The 24,229-nt window shown below is 44.2% G+C and overlaps 1 protein-coding gene across 1 annotated transcript in view; it reads left to right on the top strand.

Moving 5' to 3' along the window:
* The window catches only part of DKK2 (dickkopf WNT signaling pathway inhibitor 2), a 125,661-nt gene extending 103,448 nt beyond the window's left edge, over positions 1-22,213 (top strand). The window contains exons 3-4 of the mRNA XM_044304490.1: positions 15,981-16,127; positions 19,689-22,213. Of these exons, the coding sequence (XP_044160425.1) occupies positions 15,981-16,127; positions 19,689-19,939 (398 nt within the window). The 3' untranslated portion in view covers positions 19,940-22,213. The remainder of the gene's footprint in view (positions 1-15,980; positions 16,128-19,688) is intronic.
* The last annotated feature ends 2,016 nt before the right edge of the window (positions 22,214-24,229 follow it).

Here is a 24,229-nt window from a genome sequence, read left to right as displayed (position 1 = left end):
GGTCCGCATGTGAGACAGTTTCTTTGTAGCGCTTGATGATTTTTGTGACTACACTTGGGGACACTTTCAAAGTTTTCCCAATTTTTCGGACTGACTGACCTTAATTTCTTAAAGTAATGATGGCCACTCGTTTTTCTTTACTTAGCTGCTTTTTTCTTGCCATAATACAAATTCTAACAGTCTATTCAGTAGAACTATCAGCTGTATATTCACCTGACTTCTCCACAACGCAACTGATGATCCCAACACCATTTATAGGGCAAGAAATCCCACTTATTAAACCTGACAGGGCACACCTGTGAAGGGAAAACCATTTCAGATGACTACCTCTTGAAGCTCATCAAGAGAATGCCAAGAGTGTGCAAAGCAGTAATCAAAGCAAAAGGTGGCTACTTTAAAGAACCTAGAATATGACATATTTTCAGTTGTTTCACACTTTTTTGTTATGTATATAATTCCACATGCGTTAATTCATAGTTTTGATGCCTTCAGTGTGAATCTACAATTTTCATAGTCCTGAAAATAAAGAAAACTCTTTGAATGAGAAGGTGTGTCCAAACTTTTGGTCTGTACTGTAAATATATAAAATATATAAATCTAATTTAACCTCTATTTCTGAAAAAGTTTGTGATGGGATTTGAACTCACATCTTCAACATCATAGCCCAGAACTTTAACCACTACACTATATAACTGCTTAGCCAGGCCCTTAAAAAAATTAATAAACTGTATAGGTCTCAGTAGAAGTGCAGTACTATTTTTTTTTTTTTTTTTAAGTGTTCAGCTATGCAGCTATTATAGATGAGTGGTTAAGTGCCTTGCCTCTAATGCAAAAGGTTGTGAGTTTAAATCCCAGCAAGAACTTTTCTGAAATATAGGCCAAATTAGATGTAAATACACTGTGGTGTCCCCAAGCACTGACTCCATATATGGACATATTTTAGCTATATATGGAGTCAGAGCAGGGACTCCTAAGCAGCAGACTCACTCTGAGGGATTCTCATCCAGTACAGTGATCTTTTGCATAGATATAGAGGCTAAATTAGATTTAAATACACTGACTCGAGTATCGCGCTCGAGCACACGTGGTGTTCAGCCGAACTCTGCAATGTGCCGAGCATGCTCGCTCAAGGCTAGTGCTGATCCAGTGACTCGGTGCTCTATTTAAACCTCTTTGTGGCCATACACCAGTGTCAGTGATAGTCTGGTTTGGGATCACTAGCTAGGTTCCTGTTTCTTGTTACTGTGTTGATTTGGATTGTTCATGTTTTTTACCTCGGCTCGTCCTTTGAGCACTCTCTGCCTCTCGTGATTTGTACTGTGCATCCTGTCTGCTTCTGACCAGGACTCTTCTTTTGACCACTCTCTGTCTCTCATTTTTGTACTGTGTTGTCCTCCTTGTTCTAACCCATTTACATACGACTCTGTCTTTGTGTCATTTGTTTCTAGGTGTTTGTTTGTCTCTGCACCTTCGTAGCATAGGGACTGTCGACCAATTGTGGTCTTGCTACCTAGGGCTTGCATTGCAAGTAGGTAGGTAAAGCAGCCTTGGTTCTAGGTTAGGACTCACTGTTTGTGTCTGTCCCTACCTACAGCCATTACACAACCCCTTTAAAGACAAGGACAATTTTTGTTTTTGTGTTTTCGTTTTTTCCTCCCTACCCTCCAAGAACCATAACTTTTTTACTTTTCCATTGACATAGCCATATGAGTGCTATTTTTTGTGGGACACGTTGTAATTGTTAATGGCATCATTTAATTTACCATATCTTGTATTGAAGAATGTGAAAATAATTATTTGCCTTTTTGATCAATTGTATGAATTTTTTTGAGAAGTTACCAATTATGTTTATTTTTTATTGTAAATTTTTATATGTAACATTGGGAAAGGGAATGATTTGAATTCGTAATTTTTTTTTGCTTTTTTTATATGTTTAAAAACTTTTTTTACTTTCATCTTTAGTCCCTTTAGTGGACATGCGGTTATTTTCTCATTCCAAAGACTGCAATATTATAGTCAATTGGATTACTGCCAACTTCCTATGAAGTTATGCCACAGGAGCCTTAACAAATCCACAGGCTGCCATATCAACTGACTGGAACCCCACAATTTTACTGCTGGGAGTCTGATTGCAAGACAGAGGGAGCCCAGCATCTGCCTGGTATATAACGGGCTTGGTTTATGAGTCCGCTCCATGCATATCCTGCATGCAAATTTCTTACATGTATGACATTTTGCTTTACGGGTGTAAAATGTATCCTACAGTACAACATATAATCATTCATATCTTGTCAAATCATCCATATAGCAACTCAAACCTCAAATATAAAGAGCAGCAGCATACAAAAAAATCGAGCCCAATAGTGCAGATAAAATATAGACCTCTTTCAGGTTCTGCTTGAGACCATAACCCCGTACAGAAGGTCTCATTTCTCCCATGCCATTTTATATGCTGTAGAGCACGGGTGGCAAACCCGTGGCTCTCAAGCCGCATGCGGCTTTTTGCCGCTTCAAGTGCGACTCTAGGGCTACATGCACACGTTCAGGATTCATGTGCGGAGAATCCGCACTGAAATCCGCAGGTGTTCACAGGCAAATCCGTGCGGTCAATCCGCATTAATTGGTGCGGATTTGCATGCGGATTTGCGTGTGGATTTGGTACGGATTCGGTGCGGATTTTCTGCATGCGGATTTCACTAAGTGAATTAAGAAAATCCGGTCAGGAAAAAAAAAATTAATTGACATGTCGCGGATTTTAAAATCCGCACCGCAGGTCAAAATCCGCGCGGAAAAAATCCGCATCGTGTGCATTGAGAATTTCAAATTCTCATAGAATACAATGTACATGACCTACGGTGCGGATTTTCCGCACGCAAATCCGCGCGGAAAATCCGCACGCAATCCTGATCGTGTGCAGGGGGCCTAGCGGTGGAGCTGGGAGGCAGATGCGCAGCCTAGTAGAGAACATGGCACGCGCCGCTCTCAGCACACACCATGTTCTCTTCACTAGCACAGTGGAGTCCCTCCCTCCCTCTCCACTGTTAGGCGACTGCCGCTGCCACCAATGGGGAGATAGCAGGAAGGAGAAGGGGAGCGGTTGTGGCCACTCTGCTGGCACCCACTGCCTCCTATACTTAAATTAATGTGTTAATTACATTCATTGGTAGCTCAGTGTGCCCCCCAGTATTATACATTCTAACCCTGCCAAGTATTAGTATCATTGGTGGCAGTGACCACAGGGTCCCCTCCCCTCCTCTTATTTGGTGGCAGTTCTGATCGGAGCCCCAGCAGTGTAATTACTGGGCTCCTATCTGTTATCATGGCAGCCAAGATGCTACTGAACTGCCTTGGTAAGCTCCCTGCTGCTGTGTGTAATATGCACAGGGAAGCAGGGACAGTGTGAAGTCCTATTCACCCTAATAGAGCTATAGTAGGTTGAATAGGACAAGGTTCTAGCCCCTAAGGGGGCTAATAGTAAAAAAAAAAAAAAATACAAAAAGTTTAAATTGCTCTCTTTCCTAATTTTACATATAAAATTTACAAACAATAAAAAATAAACATATTACATATCACCATGCCAAAAAAAAGTGTGAGAGAAAAATCAAAGGGGCAGTAACAATTAAAACGTGATGTTTATTATTATAACTAAAACAAGTAAGGTCCCCTTACAAGACAAACAAACAGATACGGTCGGGTCCTATGTACAGGTGTATCACTAGATCAGTGACCCACTGTACCCAGGATCCCTAGGGCGAGCCCTTTATAAGAGTGTGCGGACCCCAAAGGTCAGGAGGTGCCACAAATAGTGCTGATAAACCCCGGCAAGGGTGTCCTAGATCCCAATTGGAGAGCAGGGACGAACCCAGGTGGGATAGAAAATAAGGATGGGTCTTACCGGTACCGGGGCAAACCGTGCTTGGTTGTAAACAGTCACGGCAGACGACCAAGGTAAATCCTTGTTCTAGCACATGGATAGGATGTTCCGGTCCGGGGGAAGGGTACTTCGTAGGTAGGAGGTTGCCTTTTGGGGAAGGGGCCGCAGGGGGAACAACTGTCCCTGTAGCGCCCTACTTGACCTACTGTGACCCTGTTACCCTAACACGGGATCCGTGCCCCGCAAGGGGTGGTCCCGTCCGGAACCTTTCCCTGCGATAAGGTCCCTAAGAGACCCTGTCAGGGTAATGGAGAGGGGAACACCCAATCTGAGACTAAGGTGGTAATAACACCGTGGGCAAATTGAGGGAATGCTCATAAGCCCCTAAGTGTATGTGGTATGCTCATATGTCCCTACGCGTTTCGTCAAAAAAATGGAACATACATAAAAAGCGTACTAGTACTGACAACCTCTTGAGTCATCAGGGGACAGGGGTTGGTACTAGTGGCTGTGGTCCAAGTCACCAGGCGTCGGTGTTGTAGTACTAAACGCCCGTGGCCTAGACCAGACTAAATGGGTCATTAGGTATACTTAGTCTATTTGCAAGAGTCCTAACAGCCACATAAGAAACTAAGCTTATGCTGGGCTAGTAGGAGGGAGGTACTGGCTACCTCCAACCACTTAATGGTGAGTAACGTGGTTGATACTGTAGCTAGAGTGCGTATGGCATATCCAGGTACATAGTCAAAGCCTTGGTGCGTATGGCATCCAACTGGCTAGGCCGGCGTCATTCCGTTTTGTTGAGGCCGGATGTATGCCATACATCCGGCCTCAACAAAACGGAATGACGCCGGCCTAGCCAGTTGGATGCCATACGCACCAAGGCTTTGACTATGTACCTGGATATGCCATACGCACTCTAGCTACAGTATCAACCACGTTACTCACCATTAAGTGGTTGGAGGTAGCCAGTACCTCCCTCCTACTAGCCCAGCATAAGCTTAGTTTCTTATGTGGCTGTTAGGACTCTTGCAAATAGACTAAGTATACCTAATGACCCATTTAGTCTGGTCTAGGCCACGGGCGTTTAGTACTACAACACCGACGCCTGGTGACTTGGACCACAGCCACTAGTACCAACCCCTGTCCCCTGATGACTCAAGAGGTTGTCAGTACTAGTACGCTTTTTATGTATGTTCCATTTTTTTGACGAAACGCGTAGGGACATATGAGCATACCACATACACTTAGGGGCTTATGAGCATTCCCTCAATTTGCCCACGGTGTTATTACCACCTTAGTCTCAGATTGGGTGTTCCCCTCTCCATTACCCTGACAGGGTCTCTTAGGGACCTTATCGCAGGGAAAGGTTCCGGACGGGACCACCCCTTGCGGGGCACGGATCCCGTGTTAGGGTAACAGGGTCACAGTAGGTCAAGTAGGGCGCTACAGGGACAGTTGTTCCCCCTGCGGCCCCTTCCCCAAAAGGCAACCTCCTACCTACGAAGTACCCTTCCCCCGGACCGGAACATCCTATCCATGTGCTAGAACAAGGATTTACCTTGGTCGTCTGCCGTGACTGTTTACAACCAAGCACGGTTTGCCCCGGTACCGGTAAGACCCATCCTTATTTTCTATCCCACCTGGGTTCGTCCCTGCTCTCCAATTGGGATCTAGGACACCCTTGCCGGGGTTTATCAGCACTATTTGTGGCACCTCCTGACCTTTGGGGTCCGCACACTCTTATAAAGGGCTCGCCCTAGGGATCCTGGGTACAGTGGGTCACTGATCTAGTGATACACCTGTACATAGGACCCGACCGTATCTGTTTGTTTGTCTTGTAAGGGGACCTTACTTGTTTTAGTTATAATAATAAACATCACGTTTTAATTGTTACTGCCCCTTTGATTTTTCTCTTACGCTTGACAGCAGTATATTGGTGAGAGGTGCATTCGCACCGCTCTCACCCTTATAGGACGACTCAATAAATTTTTTTTCCAAAAAAAAGTGTGAACTATTAAAATATAAAAAAATATTTCCTATGCAGTGAAAGCCGTAACAGAAAAAAAAAAATTAAGAGGGTGCGCTCACCTGGATAATGAAGGAAGCACGGAGCACGCTGGGAACAAAAGCGTGGAAGTAACATCCAAAGAAACAGAAATCCAGCTTCCAGTACAAAATAAGTGGCAGCTTTTATTGGAAATAGTGCATTAAAAACCAAACAGGGTATTCATGTCTACGTGTTTCGGATCATGTAGTGCTGATCCTTACTCATGACAAATGCGTAGACATGAATACCCTGATCCGAAACGCGTAAATATGAATACACTGTTTGGTTTTTAATGCACTCTTTCCAATAAAAGCTGCCACTTTTTTGTACTGGAAGCTGGATTTCTGTTTCTTTAGAAAAAAATCACAACCGCTCGATTCACCATTTTTAGTCACCTTGTCCCCCGCAAAGAATAGGATAGGACTGATCTATTATGGGCCGGATGTTCCATAAAATATGAAATGCACACGGCTTTTTTGGTGTTTATTTTTTTTCGCATGGTATCGAAATCTAATCAAAATTTTGGTATCGAGACAACCCTAGTAGGTGGAGACGAGCAGTATGACCTGACGCTGTGCGCATCAGGTCACAGTGGAGACCGTGTCAGACCTGCAGAGTAGCAGGTGCTTGATCAGGAGCCGATGCCCGATCAGGAGAGGTAGGCGATTTCTTTAAATTATAGTACTGTTTTGAGCATGAGGGATCTGAGCATGGGGGGGTCCTGATCTCAGCATGGAGGGTCTGATCTGAGTATGGGGGGGATCTTATCAGAGCAATGGGGGTCTGATCTGACCATTAGGGGTCTGATCTCAGCATGGGAGTATAGTCTGAGAATCGGGGGGTCAGATTTGAGCACGGGGGGGGTCTGATCTGAGCACGGGGGGTCTGATCTGAGCACAGGGGGTCTGATCTGAGCACGGGGGGTCTGATCTGAACACAGGGGGGTCTGATCTGAGCACGGGGGGGGGTTTGATCTGAGCACGGGGGGGTCTGACACTGGGAGTCTGATTTTTGTTGTCTGATCTGAGCATTGGGGCTCTTATTTTGGGGGTATGATTTGGAGTTCTGATGAGGATTGGGATCTTATCTTAGGTCAGATGAGCATTGGGGGTCTGATGAAAAATATTTTTTTTTCTTTTCTTCTCTGCTAATGAAAAATAAGAAAAAAAAACTCAGATCAGATGAATTTTTTTTTCTTTTTTTCTCCGGTAAAACCTAGGAGCATCTTATAGGGCAAAAAATATGTTGACTTGTGTGTAAATGAATATCTTGTGGCTCCTGGTAGTCTGTAAGGTTGGCCACCCCTGCCTATAGAGACTGAATTTATTTGCAGGTCCTCTTTGCCTAATAAAATGGGGTTGAGATCAACCTGGATGAGTTCCCTCACCTCAGGGTACCCACTGCAGCCACATGGTCTGCTTGTATGTGGGCCAAATAATTATTTCACCAATAGAAATCATATGAAAGCCTTTGCAAGCTACAACTTGACATGGCATTCTCAGTAGACTGTGCTTTTAACTCCCTTATTTCTACAAAGCACAACTTGAAAGGACCAGTGATCTTAACGGAATAGCAGTGGAAAAGAGATTTATTATAGCTAACAGAGCCTTTAGTCCCTGTTCTAACTTTCCATCCAAATGTTCATATTTCACATAATTAATTGGCTTTAAGTGTTCCAAAAATCCAAAACCCCAAGATAACAAAATGAAATCTGAGTACATGATGCCATGATTGTTTCTTATTATATACTTCTATAAAATCTAAAATTATCTTGGCAATATAATAAAATAACATTTCCAAAGGATATCCTTTTTGGTGGTACAGTCTAACTGATGCTGTTTCCACTCAAGAAGTAATGCCAGTGGTTTATTGCCGCTGAACACTACAATGAAAGCTATGTATATATAAATTTCAGTGGAAATTATGCTGGAATTTGTAATACGTGTTTTGGCAGTGTCAAGTCTAATATGGTTGATGATAAATTTTCACAACTTTTTAAATGCATGTATTCCCTATAACTCATAGAGGATTTTGTGCTTATAGGTCAAATAGCATATGCTGTAAAGCAGCCTTAATTGTGTCACTCTCATGTTACCTCTATTTTAAGACATTTTATCTGATGCTCTGCCGAAATACCAGTCCACTCAATTTTGTGATATCATGCAGATACATAGTTATAGTGTACATTGTACAGATCAGGATAGCAATTGTACCCAAATGCCTGGAAGTCCTAAGTCCCATGTGAGATGTGCAACCACAAGCAAGGCGATGCATAGATATGAAGATCTCACTGCATATCTGAATGCACTTTATTATAATGACAATGTCAAAAGTTGTAACATGTGGATCTACTGCAGATATATATATATTTTTCCAGGGCCAAAGAGCTTCAATGAATGATATCATGGATTTATTTTCATATAATAACTTTCTCACTGAGTTGTCCTTGGGAAGTGACTTGACATCTCAGATATAGCTATTGGTGGAGGACCAAGCAGTCAGACACCTGCCAGTCCAATATATATTTTCTATCCAATGGATAGGTAATATATGTTTTCTACTGAAATGCTGTACTGAGAGCAGCTGAGCTCTGTGGTATATAGGTTTATATGGTTTAGGGCAGGGTTTCTGAGTTAAAAGCAGAGTAATCCTGATAAGACTCCTAGGAGAGATAATGAGAGTACTGATTATCCCAACCACGCAGAATGTTTGACTGTTTTCCCTGTGTATGAGTGTGTATACACACAAGGTTGGCAATCATTTTTTTAGGTGGGATAATCAGGAACAGCATTGTAGTTTATGCAAATAGTAACTCTGACCACTTATTATACATGTCGAAATGGGTCCACTCAGGGGCGACGCTACCATGGACGTATGAGAAAGACATGCAAATTAGCAGAATCTGCCTTGTTTTTCAGCTGAAACACTATGTGCATGTCTTTCCCATATGCCCCTGTTTATGCAAATGAGTTTACATGACAATCTTAATGTTTCATGAACAGAATAAATGCCTTTCATTTTAACTGTTTGCCTAGGTGGTCACCATTTTCTTGCTATGAAGCATGCTGCAATGTAGCTTTCTATACATCATTTGCAAATAATTGAACCTTTTAATTGGGTTGATTGTGGGAAAAATGTGGGTTTTTATTAAACATAAAAGCTTTGAAATAGAAAATCTGTGTGCAAAACTCCTACCTCTCCCAGAAACAGATCCTTCTCCTATTACGCTGCTCCTCCAATTTGCTCCACATGCTTCACTTCTTTTTTTATTTGATATTTTTTTTATTATATCCATGTGTCCCTCTCTGCTCAAAAATTCTTATTTAGTTCCCATGAATCAACACCAAGTTTTGTTTCATGATTTTTCCATCTTAGGCCTCATACACACGACCGTTGTTTTGGTCCACATCCGAGCCGCAGTTTTTGCGGCTTGGATGCGGACCCATTCACTTCAATGGGGCTGCAAAAGATGCGGACAGCACTCCGTGTGCTGTCCGCATCCGTTGCTCCATTCCATGGTCTGCAAAAAATATATAATCTGTCCTATTCTTGTCCATTTTGCAGACAAGAATTGTATGATTTTCCTAAAATATGACGTAAAGTCATGATTTTATGAAAGACACGGAGGCGAGTATTGCTTTAACCCTTTCTTTACTTCCACAAATAGCAGCAAAGAATTAAACAGACAAAATCCACCAATGGGCACACAGCCCTCCCCCTAGTCAGGGTATAAAGGGACCACCCCTTAAGTCCATCCTCCTCTTTCTTTGTCTTTAAACTCCATCCACGAATCAAACAGGAACAACCGGAACCAGGAAGAACATCAACCGGAGGAACAACACGCCGTGAACATGGACACGAAGAAAAAACTGTAAACAGGGAGCGCAGGAGATCCACTCCACCTTCCACCGAACTGGATGAAATCAACCTTAAAGAGAGAAACACACAGATAACCTCCAGCAAAGGCATGCGGAAATATCATAGCAGCGACATAGCGGTAAACAAGGCAAGAAGGTTAAATAATTTAAACATATGCATATCAAGTCGAACAACAACAAGGACAAAATACATGCACATGACACATATTATAAAAAATATATAAACAATAGCACCCCAGGGAGGGAGAAAAACACGGGTGGGGCAATACTCGCCTCCGTGTCTTTCATAAAATCATGACTTTACGTCATATTTTAGGAAAATCATACAATTTTATTTCAAGACACGGAGGCTCATATTGCTAGTTCAAAGCCGATCCACAATAGAAGCAAAAACATGCGGATCCGGCCTAAAATAAAATTCCCTAAATGTGGAGACACGCGACCAGTCCGCCAACCTCATGACGTCCTCCAGGCGCGCACCCGACACAGTCAAGGAAGTCGCGGAAGCGCCGCGAACAGAATGCGCCGTAAAAACGGACGTATCTATACCCGAGAGAGACAAGATCCACTTCACCCAGCGCGACAGAGTAACCACGGCAACTGGAGCAAAAGGCCTGCGGAAGGAAATAAACAACTGGGTCGCCGAAGAGGACCGCAAGTGGCGAGTTCTGGATTCGTATTCCTTCAAACACGCGACAGGACAGAGCGCCGCCGAAGAAGGAAAAACAGGGTAGGAAACCGAAGTGATACCGGTCTTTGTACGCCGGGAAATATTGAACGTCACACCCTCCGGTGTAAACGACCGAGCGTCAAAATCTAGAGCACGGACGTCCGAGACCCTTTTACAAGAGATCAAGCAAAAAAGAGTGACCAATTTAGCTGACAATTGGCGAAGGGATAAATCCTCGTTAGGATGCCAAGCCGACAGGAAAGACAATACGGACGAAACGTCCCAAGAACTGGAAAACCGAGGCCTGGGGGGACGCGCAAAGCGGGAGCCTTTAAGCAATCGACACACCAAAGGATGCCGACCGGCAGAACAGCCATCAAAGCCCCTATGACCGGAGGAAATGGCGGACCGGAACACATTTATAGTCCGATAAGCCTTACCCTCTTCATACAGAGTACTGAGAAACTGAACCACATTGCCTACAGCGGCCGTAGTGGGATCCAAATTCCGAAGGCAGCACCAATCAGCCCAGGACCGCCAAGCCGACCTATAGGCTCTCCTGGTCCCTGGGGCCCACGCGCTCTCCAAAAGGAAAATAGCCGTCTCCGAAAGTCCCTCGGTCTGCCAGGACAACCCGACACTCTGCAAGCCAGAAGACGCAGGGACCCCTCCAGAATCAGCGGGTGAGGATGGTTCAACGGATCCAGTAGCAGCGACGTCCGGACAGGAAGCAACCAGGGAATCTCCACCAGAAGTTCCAACAGCTGTGGGAACCACGACTGCGCGCTCCAGAAAGGAAGAATCAGCACCAGTTCCGAGGCTTGAAGACGTATCTTGGCCAAGGTCCGAGGAATCATCGAGAACGGTGGGAATGCATACATCACGTCCGTCGACCAGCACTGGAGGAAGGCATCCACTGCCTCTGCGGACGGGTCCGGCCTCCAACTGAAGTATCTGGGCAGCTGGGCGTTCCAACGGGACGCGAAAAGGTCGATCGAAAACGGACCCCAAAGAGACTCGATGGAGGAAAATATCTCCCTGTCTAATCTCCAGTCGCTGGCGTCTGAGATGTAGCGAGAGCTCCAATCGGCCAGCGTATTGTGTAAACCCGGAAGGTATTCCGCCACAACCGAAACTCCATTGGACAGGCAGTATTCCCAAAAATCCTTGGCTAGGTATGTCAACATCCTCGAGCGGGTACCGCCCATGGCATTGATGTAGCGGACGGCCGAGATATTGTCCATGCGAAGACGAATGCACGCCGTGGCCCTCCCGCTGGCAAAGCTGCGGACAGCAAACGACCCCGCCAGAAGCTCCAAAGCGTTGATGTGTAAGCGGGATTCCACCGTGGACCACGGACCTCCCGTGGAAACGCCCTCGCAATGAGCGCCCCAACCGTGAAGGCTGGCGTCCGACTCGATCACCATATCCGGGCGCGGGCCGAACAGAGCCCTGCCATTCCAGGCAGAGAGGTTGGCAATCCACCACTCCAACTCGTCCCTCGTCTCCTGATCCAGAGAGATAAGGTCCGCATAAGAAGACCCGGCATGCAGGTGAGCAATTTTGAGGCGCTGAAGGGCCCGATAATGAAGGGGAGCCGGAAAGATCGCCTGAATGGAGGATGATAAGAGACCTATCACCCTGGCCAAATGACGCAGAGAAATCCGCGGAAGGGTAAGAGTGCGACGCAACTCCTTGCGGATAGACCGTACCTTCACAGGAGGGAGACTGAGAGTCAAGGACAGAGAATCCAACTGGAATCCGAGAAACTCCATGGACCGGGAAGGAATCAAACAAGACTTCTCCCGATTGATAATGAAGCCCAGAGCCGAGAGGAGATGAACTGTCATCTGCAGGTGCGACAGCAGAGATGGACGGTCCTCCGCCATAATCAGAATATCGTCCAGATAGATTATGAGTCTCACCCCGCGATAGCGGAGCCAAGCCACCACTGGACGCATCAGTTTGGTGAAACACCAGGGGGCGGACGAAAGACCGAAGGGGAGGCAAGAGAAACGCCAAACCGCTCCCTGCCAATGGAAGCGCAGAAGATCCCTGGAAGGAGGAGAGATCGGAACCGTCAAGTAGGCATCTTTGAGATCCAACTTGGCCATCCAGTCCCCCGGGAGTAGCATGTCCCTCAGGAGATGGATGCCCTCCATCTTGAAATGCCTGTATTTGACGAATACATTTAGAGCCTTGAGGTTGATAACGGGGCGTAACTGACCCCCTTTTTTCTCCACCAAGAAAATCCTGCTGATTACCCCTTCGTGGTCGAGAGGAGCCGGTTCTATAGCTCCCTTGAGGTATAAATCCCGAAGCTCTAGATCTATCAGCTTCCGGGCTTCCCGAGAACGGAAAGCGGGAGGGGGCGGGACTGGAAGCCCCGGAGGGGCGACCAGCTCTATGTGGAAACCCCGAACCGTGGACAGCACCCAGGGGTCGTTGGTAATGAACTCCCAAGCAGGCATAAAATGTTGGAGTCTGCCCCCTACATAACTTTCCGAAAAAGGGTGAAGTGGCGGTAGACTTACCAAATGGACGCCTGAGGTTCGGGTTCCCTCTGTAAGGTCTCCCCCGTCCGGAAGCACCACGGGTGGGGAAGAAGGACGGCTGATGTCTTTGTTCATTGGCAGGAGGACGGTACGATGAGTAGGAGCCTCGACCCGAACCACGGGTCTGGAACGAGGAACGGCCGGACAGACGGCCCCTTGAACTGCCGGCCCTGGTGGAAACCCTACCACTAAAAACCCTACGCATAGACGTTTGGGCCTTATCCAATGCGGTGAAGGTTCCTACAAACTTTCCCAGTTCTTTAATGAAAGGATCCCCAAATAGGAAACCCTGGGCATCCTTGCCAGCCTCCGACAGGGCCATATTGGTCAATTTTGGCTCAATTTTTAACAATATGGCTTTACGCCTTTCGATACTGAGGGAGGTATTTGCATTACCTGCCATGCAAATGGCTCTTTGGGTCCAACCACGGAGGTCTTCCGGGTCGACCATTCGGCCTTCAGCCTTGGCGGACTCCGCCAAATCAAAAATCTTTGTCAGGGGCCCCATAATATCAAGTAGCTTGTCCTGGCAAGCTTTCAGGGCCGAGTCTAGGCCTCTCTTTGGACTAAATCCCGTTTTAGACAGGAATTGGACCATCTTCGGGTCCACAACCGGCGTCTCGCATACCTTATTAGGTATCGCCGGGCGGGGGCATTCTGCCCGGAGTTTGTTCCGCGCCTCCTTGCTAAGGGGCTTACGGACCATGGACTCCAAGTAACTGGCGATGTGGGGAGCCGGGAGCCATTCCGCGGACCTGGGGTGGTGCAAAGAGTCCGGGTCAAAGAGCGCCTCCCCTGCCGGATCCAAAAGGGAAACGGATTGGGACGGGTTCACCGGATCGACCTCTAACGGTCGCTGAGGCGCTGACGAAAAGGACACAGACGTCCCCTGAGCAGGTGACATATCATCATCGCCATATTCATTTGAATCGTCATATGGATCAATCAAAGCCTCCTCATCAGATTCACCATTAGAATCAGAAACTAGCTCGGGGTGGGAACGAGCAGATTTCCAATGCCGTGCTTTTTCTGCCTGGCGCGGACAGGCTCTTTTGCGCGGCCGAGGCGCGCCGTCATTGGATGGAACAACGCCATCAATCATATCACTTCTGGAGGCAATAGGGGCTGGCAAAGGCATGGGGTTTGGGGCCACCGTAGATGAGGTATTGGCGATAAGGACCTGGGATATAGAGTGAGTCAATACTGAGGACATAGAGCCCATTGCGGAGATAATGGCCTCAGAAATAGACTTTTGTAAGGTAAGTGCCTGCGGATCCGCTGGGACCTGAGCAGGCCCCCTAGCAGCTGGGGCAACACCCATAATTTGAGGAGGGCAAGGGGAGTCTCCAGGGACAGGAGTCCCAAGCACTGATGGTGGGGCCTTCTGGGCAGACATAATCCTGGACTATATATATATATAATGTATAATCCCAGGGAAGAAGAAAAACCAAGCACCGCTAACCACTAACTACTAACCCTACTAGATGCTAAAACAGCAAGCAGAGTTAGTCACTCTGTGCTGCCGAAGGAGCCGCCGTTCCGGACAGATGCAGGGTGAAGCCGTACGCTGCACGAGTACAGCGGTGCGGCTTATCACAGCAGACGTCCGAGATCCCGCCCAGTATCGCGAGATCTCGGACGCAGCAATAGGAGCGGCGGGAAACGAAACTGAGGAAGAAGCGATGGCGGCCGAGATCCCGCGAGAAGCAAGAGATCTCGGACGCGAACGGAGCGGCGGCGAAAAAGGTAATCGCCGACCCGATCCAGCCGGCGCACTGAAAAAACAGAGAGAGATCCCCGATCCAAGGCGGGGGGGGGATAATGGGAACCTGTAAGGGAAAAACGGCGGCCGAACGGCACCACAGCCCTAACAGATAAAATCGGGCATGAACATCAGGGGAGAAGAGACGCCCTATAATGGGATGAAAACCAGTAATATGACATTTAGACAAAAAAAACCACCACCCCTGCAAGCAGGAGGGTGGAATACTTAACTTGTGCAGCAGCAAAGAAAGAGGAGGATGGACTTAAGGGGTGGTCCCTTTATACCCTGACTAGGGGGAGGGCTGTGTGCCCATTGGTGGATTTTGTCTGTTTAATTCTTTGCTGCTATTTGTGGAAGTAAAGAAAGGGTTAAAAGCAATATGAGCCTCCGTGTCTTGAAATAAAATAGGCAGTTATATCAATGGCTGTCAGTGCCGTTCCGCAAATTACGGAACGCACACGGACGCCATCCCTGTTTTGCGAATCCGCAATTTGCGGAGATCTTACTTTATTAACAAGACTTTTACTTCTTTCTGCTTTTTTTAATGTAACCTGTTCCTTTAATAAGTTTCTGCATATAGGGGGTGCAGAGGTGGCAGTCGCACCTGAGTCCTGGTGTCTGTGGAGGGCCAAAAGCCCCTCAGCCATAGAATGGTACACCAGTATTAGAAATGACACTTGGCAGGTGGTGAACCTTGATTTTAAATTGGTATCCAATATTTTTAGATTAAACCCAGATCTCCAATTAACATGTATTTTGTTTTGGCTACACTTTTTGATCCACAACTGCTTTCCATTCATTTTCTTTCCCAATATTTCCTTCTGTCCTTTTTCCTCCGCTCCCACAACAAACAGGCATCTACTGTGTGTGATAAGACTTTTTCCCCTACACTTTCTGACACTTTTCACATTCTCTAGCTTACTCCATGTGCTTCCACCCCATGTCCATGGGAACTAGTACCGGGAGGATCGTATCTGCCAAAACATTTGGGAGGACAGTAAATGGCAAAAAGAATTCCAACACACTTTAGCTTAAGAATTTATGCAGAAGATCATATTTTATTTATTAGTCATGTTGTTTTCACCTTATTTCCATAATTCACTCTTTATGTTCACAGATGAAGTTAAACATTACCTTACTGATAAATTTATGGTATCTTAACAACAGAATTTTTTTTTTTTTTCACAGGTATATGTATTCCAGTAGCTGAGACCATCCTGACACCTCATATTCCGGAACTTGAAGGACGTCCAAAGAAGAACAGTCACATGTCTAACAAGGATTTGGGTTGGCAGAATATTGGAAGGCATCATTCCAAAATACCACATATAAAAGGTAAGATTATACATTTCATTTAAACAGACACATACAGTGCCTTGAAAAAGTATTCATACCACTTGAACTTTACCACATTGTTTCACATTACACCCACAAAGTTAAATGTACACTATTTTATTGGGATTTTATGTGCTAGACCAACACGAAGTAGCAAGTGTATGTGAAGTGAAAAGAAAATGATGCACGGTTTTCAAAATTTTTAATAAGTAAAAATCTGGAAAGTGTGGAGTGCCTTTGTATTCAGCCTCCTGTACTCTGATACCCCTAAATATTATCCAGTGTGACCAATTGCTTTCAGAAGTCCCCTAATTAGTAAATTGAAGAATATTATTACCACCAAAACATTTTAGAGACCCAAAAGTCCTTTTAAGGACTATTGTGTGTGGCAGCAGATATCTATATTTTTAACGCATACTGCGCTAAATTGCTAAAGCTTTACAGACCCAAAAGTCCTTCTAAGGACTATTGTGTGTGGCAGCAATATCTTTTTTTAGTGCATCCTGCGCTAAATAGCGTACAATAGTTAGGCCACTGCAGAAAGCGACATTAGCTGCACCACTCCACCAGAGAAAAGCTGATAAACATAAAGGCACTTTAAATGTGTTGTTTATAATGTACTGAACACACTGTATTCCCATGCACCCCTTCCACCACAAACAAGTGTATATGGTTTAATCTTCCTTTTCTCATCCTCCTTCTCCTCTTCCATCATATTAACATGCTTATTCGTCACATATAATCCCCTTGGATATATGCCCTTTGCATATCATGTTTTATAGGGTGTCAGCTAACCAGCAGGCCCTCACTTCCAATGTTTTACAGGGTCAGCTCACCAGCAGGCCCTTGCATATAATTTTTTAGAGGGTCAGCTCACCAGCAGGCCCTTGCATATAATGTTTTACAGGGTCAGATCACCAGCAGGCCCTCACCTACAAAGTTTTAAATGGTCAGCTCACCAGCAGGCCCTCACATATAATTTTTTAGAGGGTCAGCTGACCAGCAGTCCCTCGCCTATAATGTTTTACAGGGTCAGCTCACCAGCAGGCCTTCACCTACAATCTTTTGCAGGGTCAGCTCACCTGAAGGTCCTTGCATAAAATTTTTTAGAGAGCCGGCTCACCAGCAGGCCCTCACCTACAATGTTTTACAGGGTCAGATCACCTGCAGGCCCACACCTAAAATCTTTCACAGGGTCAGGTCACCAGCAGGCCCTCGCATATAATTTTTTTAGAGGGTCAGCTCACCAGCAGGCCCTTACCTACAATCTTTTACAGGGTCAGTTCATCTGAAGGCCCTCGCATATAATGTTTTAGAGGGTCAGCTTACCTGCAGGCCCTCACCTACAACCTTTTTAAGGGTCAGCTGACCAGCAGGCCCTCGCATATAATTTTTTACAGGGTCAGCTCACCAGCAGGCCTTTACCTACAATATTTTACAGGGTCAGCTCACAGCAGGCCTTTACCTACAATCTTTTACAGGGTCAGCTCACCTACAGGCCCGCACCTAAAATCTTTTACAGGGTCAGCTCCCCAGCAGGCCCGCACCTAAAATCTTTTACAGGGTCAGCTCACCTACAGGCCTACACCTAAAATATTTTACAGGGTCAGCTCACCTGCAGGCCCGCACCTAAAATCTTTTACAGGGTCAGCTCACTTGCAGGCCTTCACCTATATTATATCTACAGTAATAGGTAATTTGCGAACATGCTGCCTTGCTTGGATGTGGTAGCCGTAGCTGTTTCTCAGGCTCCCTCTCCAGAATCGAACCATGATTCCCTATTACCTGTGGTCACCATTTTTTCCCCTGAAAATAGCATTGAAAGTTGATAGAGCAGACATCCGAATGTATCGTTGCCATCACAGGGACGTGCGATCGGCCCCAGGTTATCTACAGTCACCAAAGCCGCAGCAGGCCCTCGCCCATAATGTTTTAGATGGTCAGATCACAGGCCCTTGCTCCAAATGTTTTTGAGGGTCCCCAGCAGGCCATCAATCATAATTTTTAAAGGCTGTGTATGATGCCCTCCTTTATGTGTAACATAAACATGTCTTGGAGTGCCGGTTCGTTGCAATTTTTGGCAGCCCTTTCACTTAGTGCATAGGCTTTATGAGTGTAGCAGTCTTACTACATGACTAATTGTACCACAATGTGAATGAGGCCCTCCTTTATGTGATATACAGGTTGTATCGGAGTGCCTCTTCCTTGTAATTTTTGGCAGCACTTGCACTTTATATACAAGTAAATATACAGGAAAGAATGTTTCCTAACAATTTTTCCTCTAAAATCGATTTTATCTTCGGTTTGGTGCGTATTATTGTCAGTCTGTAAAAGTGGCGTACTACTCGGACAACATCGTTCCCAGCAGCGACCTGGGAGTCCAAAATGCATCCAGACATCCTCCCCATGCTGTTCCCAAACCATTTTAGTGGTGTTTCCATCAATTTCTGACCTTTTCCTATGAACCAGACACCCTCCCCTCTTCAGAGCAGGGGTGCCTGGTTTAATGCTCGGGTTCTTCCATTGACTTCCATTTTACTCGGGTGCTCGGTAGAATCCCGATGTGTTCGGCCAGAGCACCCGAGCACTTTGGTGCTTGATCAATCAACACTAATAAACTTGTAAATAATAAAATTTTATGTCAAAGTGGAAAACTTCCGTTTTTCCTTTTGTACTACACTTGAATGTAGGAAGAATGCACCTTTCAGCCTGAATAAAGTGGCAGACACAATTGGTATATGTGAACCTAGTCTTTAGATATCAGATCAGTAGAAGCCTGACTAGTTTTTTTTTGTCGCGTGACTGTTCTGCAATTTTCTGTTATGTGTAACATGTTGCCATGTAGTCCCAGCCTTATCGTTTACCAGGGAACCAAATCTAATTACAGTTCGTTCCCATTCAATTAAATGGGATTAAGCTGCAATACCTGGTACAGCCACTACAAAGTTTTTGGCACTGTACCTATTAAACAATGAATTGGACCATGCTATGGCCACTATATTTAGCTGATCAGTAGAGGTGCCAGGCTTTGGACCCCCTGATATAATCCTAAGGACAGGCCATCAATATTAGATCAGTGGGGGTCTGAAACCTGTTTAATTTTTAATATTAGTTTTTATTGCACCTCATTGGTCCAAGAGGCTCTGGTCACTACCTTTCATGCCACACCCCTCCCTGTACAGTTTATGCACTGAAAGAGCTCTCATGGAACTTCAGGTTCAGGATTGAGTACATCTTTACTACCTGGCTCTGTCAGTCGGTGGAGGATATGTGGCATGAACGGCAGAGAGCGGGGCATTTGGGAGCAACAAGTTGCAACGACACCACCCTAGCTGCATTTAGCGGCTCATTTGCCTATAATAAAACATCAATTTCCTCACCTAGGAAGATGTGACCAAAATCATGATGTCAACTGTCATTCGCGCATGTCTCAGGTGAGATGATTCTTTCGAAAAGCATCAGAACTCCTTTAAGAAAGGAATATTTGTGTAAATGAATGTTACTGGCAAGTTTACTATGAATCCTTAATAAAACTGGAATCAATCATTTACTTTTTGGCAGGACATGAAGGAGATCCCTGTCTGCGGTCAACCGATTGTATCGAAGGATATTGCTGCGCTCGACATTTCTGGACCAAAATTTGTAAACCTGTATTACGTCAAGGGGAGGTTTGCACAAAACTAAGAAAAAAAGGGTCTCATGGTTTGGAGATATTTCAGAGATGTGACTGTGCTAAAGGCCTGTCTTGTAAAGTATGGAAAGATGCCACATATTCTTCAAAATCAAGACTACACATTTGCCAGAAAATATAAGTATTCATCAAAAAGCTGCTGTTTCGACAGACTGTGAGTTTGCCGTTGGTACAAGATGGGGACGTTTATTAGCGTCATCGGTACTGGAGAACATACAACACTGACCTGAAAGGATATCTTTATATTTGAACTGAAGCCATTAGAGCTTTTCTTTGTAAATAAACATTTTGTGACGGTGACATTTCATTTACTATTGTAACAGTGCATGCCCACTGATTTTACAAAATATATGAACTTTATCTACGTAGAAATAATCTCTGTTAGTGTATACTGTCAAAATGCTTTAACAAAATCCAAACATATTTCTTGAGTTTCCTGTGCATTTGCTTTTGGGGTTCTTTCCATAGAAAGCATTGCAGATCATCTCCAGGGAATAGAACTATAGCATTTTCTTATGATGATCAATCACAGCCGATCAGAATTACACTATATCCTGTTTTTTGTCAAGAAAGTCTTTTTCAGAACACAGAAAGTTGGCTCAGCCAGTTACTGGCAACTTCTATGTGCATCTGAAAGCTCAATTATGAATACCAGATCTATGAAGCTTGGAGATTGCTCAGACTGTACTGAGATCAGTATTATTAAATTAGACCAATTAGGAGGGACTCAAGCCTGCTTAACACAGTCCATTGTAATGGTTAGTGTACATGTGTCTGCTGTCCAACTTGAAATACTACAGCAGTTCCTTGTGGCTTACGTAAATTAACATTATGAGAACATGGTATTAAATGTCTACAAGGCAACACGCTATGGTTTACTAGCAATGATGATATAACTGTAGTGTGAAGATTGCTATACTACAATAGGAAAAGCATAAAATACTGGATTCAACTTAAAGGAGCTGTTTGGGATTTTCATATTCTCAAGATAGGTCATCAGTTTCTGAAGCGTGGGGTCCAACTCGTGGAACCCTTGCTGATCAGCCATTTCAAGAGGATACTGTGCTCCAGTGAGTGCCTGTGTCTTCCTCATAGCTTACCAAGATAGGTCATACATATCAAATCGGCGGAGGGCCCGACTCCTGGAACCCTTGCTGATCAGCCATTTCAAGAGGATACTGTGCTCCAGTGAGTGCCTGCGTCTTCCTCATAGCTTACCAAGATAGGTCATACATATCTAATCGGCGGAGGGTCCGACTCCTGGAACCCTTGCTGATCAGCCGTTTCAAGTTTCTGCAGTGCTCCAGTGAGAGCCTACGTCTTCCTTATAGGTTACCAAGCACAGCTCCATACATTGTATAGCGGCTTTGCTTGGTATTTCAGCTTAGGCCCATTCACATGAAAGGGACTGAGCTGCTCTTAGGCCATGTAACCAATAAATGTGATGCCACTGGTCTAGGAAGAGACCACAGTAGAGCGCTGTGGCCTTCTCAAACAGTTGATCAGTATGGGTGCCAGTAGTTGGACCCCCACTGCTCTGATATTAATGACCTATCCTGATGATAGGTCATCAATATGAAAATCTCAGACTACCCCTTTAATCACCAATGTCTCTTCCTGAATTGCAACTGCTTTTGTTACTTTTTTGCAGGTATGGAAGCATATTTCTTCTATTTAGTTTTCGACCTCTTGATTTTCAAACAGAATAAAATATTCATGTGTTTTATGGATTGCATTGTGTTTCATTGGATCAGTGTCACTGGAGGTGTCAGGATCCATCATTGAGAAAAGACATTACCTAATGTCAGATATTGTACTATACTTAAAGACGTCTTATCACCTCTCCTGACATGTCTGTTCTAATAAATACCTGTATTCCTCATAATGAACGCTGCATTATGCCGATCTTCTGTTAATCCTCATGGACATGTATGAATTAATAAATTGACAACTGGGTGTTACCAATCCTCTTGTGAACAGGGCATTCTTGCATTCTGTATAGGAACAACCCAAAAATACATATAAAATAGTTTGGGCCTATATTATTCATGGGTGCCCTAAGTATCTGATAGATTAGAGGTTGATGTTAATAACATTATGATCTACAAAGAAGGAACAAGTTACTAAGGGAACACAAGCAGTATTTTTGGAGAGCCCTTGCAGGGAGAGGGTGAGATTCAGAAATTACCTTATAAATGGGATTGAGTATCTAAAGGACCACTCCAGGAAAATCTGATGTAGTATGCTACAACTAGTGCATGACCTGAAATGGCAGAGCTTGACTTCTTTCTGCTGTGTTCTTTTGAATCTCTAAATCATGGACCAATTCTCCTGCACTATAAACACTGTATAATTCTTCGGTGTTTTTCAGTAGCTTTCTAATATAATGTACTCATTAAAGTATCTCCAAAATGGAGTTAAACATTTTTGACTTGTGTGTATATATTTTTTACATAGTCAAGATTAAATTCACATTATATATCTATGGTGTACAGTGAATTATTCTACATTTTATTTTTGTTTCATTTTTTACTTTCTTATACTTTTGCCTATTTTTATATGGGTTTTTATTTGATGACAGGAGAACAGGCAAGAGTAGACAGATTAGGCATGCATCAAGCATACGTGTCCATTGAGATATAGGTCCATCGAGATGTTGATTATTTTTAAAAAGGAAAAAAAAAAAAAAATTGTTTCATTAGCTGGTTTTATGACTTAAAATAGCATGAAAGGCCCCCTGTTAGGTACTGTAAGCATAAGTAAGATATAAAGATAGGAAGTTAAGAAAAGGCAACCACTGAAGCTATAGTTTATAGAGTAGAAGACCAGAAAGATATTCAGCTATTGATATTTTTGTGGTCTTCACATGTATTACATGTATGCCTGTTATTGTTAGCTTGCTAGAGATACACTTAGGGTCCATTCACACATCCGTTGTTTCTTTCCTGATCTGTTCCGTTTTTTGCGGAACAGATCTGGACCAGATCTGGACCCATTCATTTTCAATGGGTCCTGAAAAAAAGTCAGACATTGCGCTGTCCGATTTTTTTCAGGACCCATTGAAAATGAATGGGTCCAGATCTGGTCCAGATCTGTTCCGCAAAAAACGGAACAGATCAGGAAAGAAACAACGGACGTGTGAATGGACCCTTAATATGTACAGTTTACTACAAATAGTCCAGTCATTTTGGAATATGGTACATACTGTAGATAAAAGAAAATATAATAGAAACAATTAAACTTGTGACGCACAAATGATTTGATTATCCCCAAATTAGATGACTGGATACAAACCAATTTTTATTACAGTGAGAATCCAAGAAACTTTGAATTGGTTACCCTATTAATGTTTAAAATGCAAATCAGACATCATATAGTACATGACAATCTATTTCTTACAAACATAGCCCTGTACCTCACATGGATCCAAAGCTTATCCTATTGATTTCCCTAATTGCTCTGCTAGATTTATTTCAAGTTAGCAAATTAGAGGGATTGTTCATTTTGCTGCAGCCCTCCCCCTCTCACAGCTCATGGGATGTGCCCATTCCCCTGCAGCTCTCTTCCTGTTACAACTCAGAGGGCATGTCCTTCCTGGTGTAGTTAAACTGCAACGCAATTGCGTCCACCTGAGTGATGCTGCTATGGTGGACAGAGAAAAAAAAACTAAAGAACAAACAGCATTCAATACATTTTATTGAATAACTCAGAAGCTAGGCTAAATGCTTAATTGCATGCAGTTACAAAAGTATTCAGATTTAGGTGCTGGTTTGAAAATTGTAGAATTTTTTTTTTGTGGGATAACCCCTTTAAGATAATTAAAGTAGTTGTAGAGTCAAAGTTCAAATACATATGTAAACTACTATAATGATCACAGCGATGACCATTGGCTACATCTTCTGCATCCTGTCTCATTAGTGTTCAAGCTTATGTTCTGTCCCTCTCTCATTATTTACTCTTCAGCTCTGTTCCAACCTATTGGTTACTGTATATAGACACAGGTTCACCAAAAAAGAATGACCACACACTATGATCAATGGCACTACCAGTGAGAAAGGAGATCATTAGGACATATGTCTCAGAAGATCAGTTGCAGGTTTCCCAATTATGGTACTTTTATGAAAAATAAGTGGGTTGTCTCTAGACACGATAACTGCTTTCACACTATAGGAAAAAGTGCCAGCCTCCCAAGGTTCGGGCCGCCAGAAAGGAAATTGTGTGCAATTGCACTCTAATGTGCAATCATGGCCACCGCTGCTGGATTACAGGGTGGTCGTAACCATGATAACGAGCAGCATATAATTTGATTGAAAAATAAATCAAACTCTTAAAGGAGGCAATATGGACAATCACAATACATTAGTAAGTGCCTTGTATTAGCTTTGTCTACGTGATGAATGTCATGTGCTGA

This window comes from Bufo gargarizans, chromosome 1 (assembly GCF_014858855.1).
Source record: "Bufo gargarizans isolate SCDJY-AF-19 chromosome 1, ASM1485885v1, whole genome shotgun sequence".
NCBI lineage: Eukaryota > Metazoa > Chordata > Amphibia > Anura > Bufonidae > Bufo > Bufo gargarizans.
The sequence above is the reverse complement of the archived record's forward strand: the minus strand, read 5'-3'. Positions and strand labels throughout refer to the sequence as shown.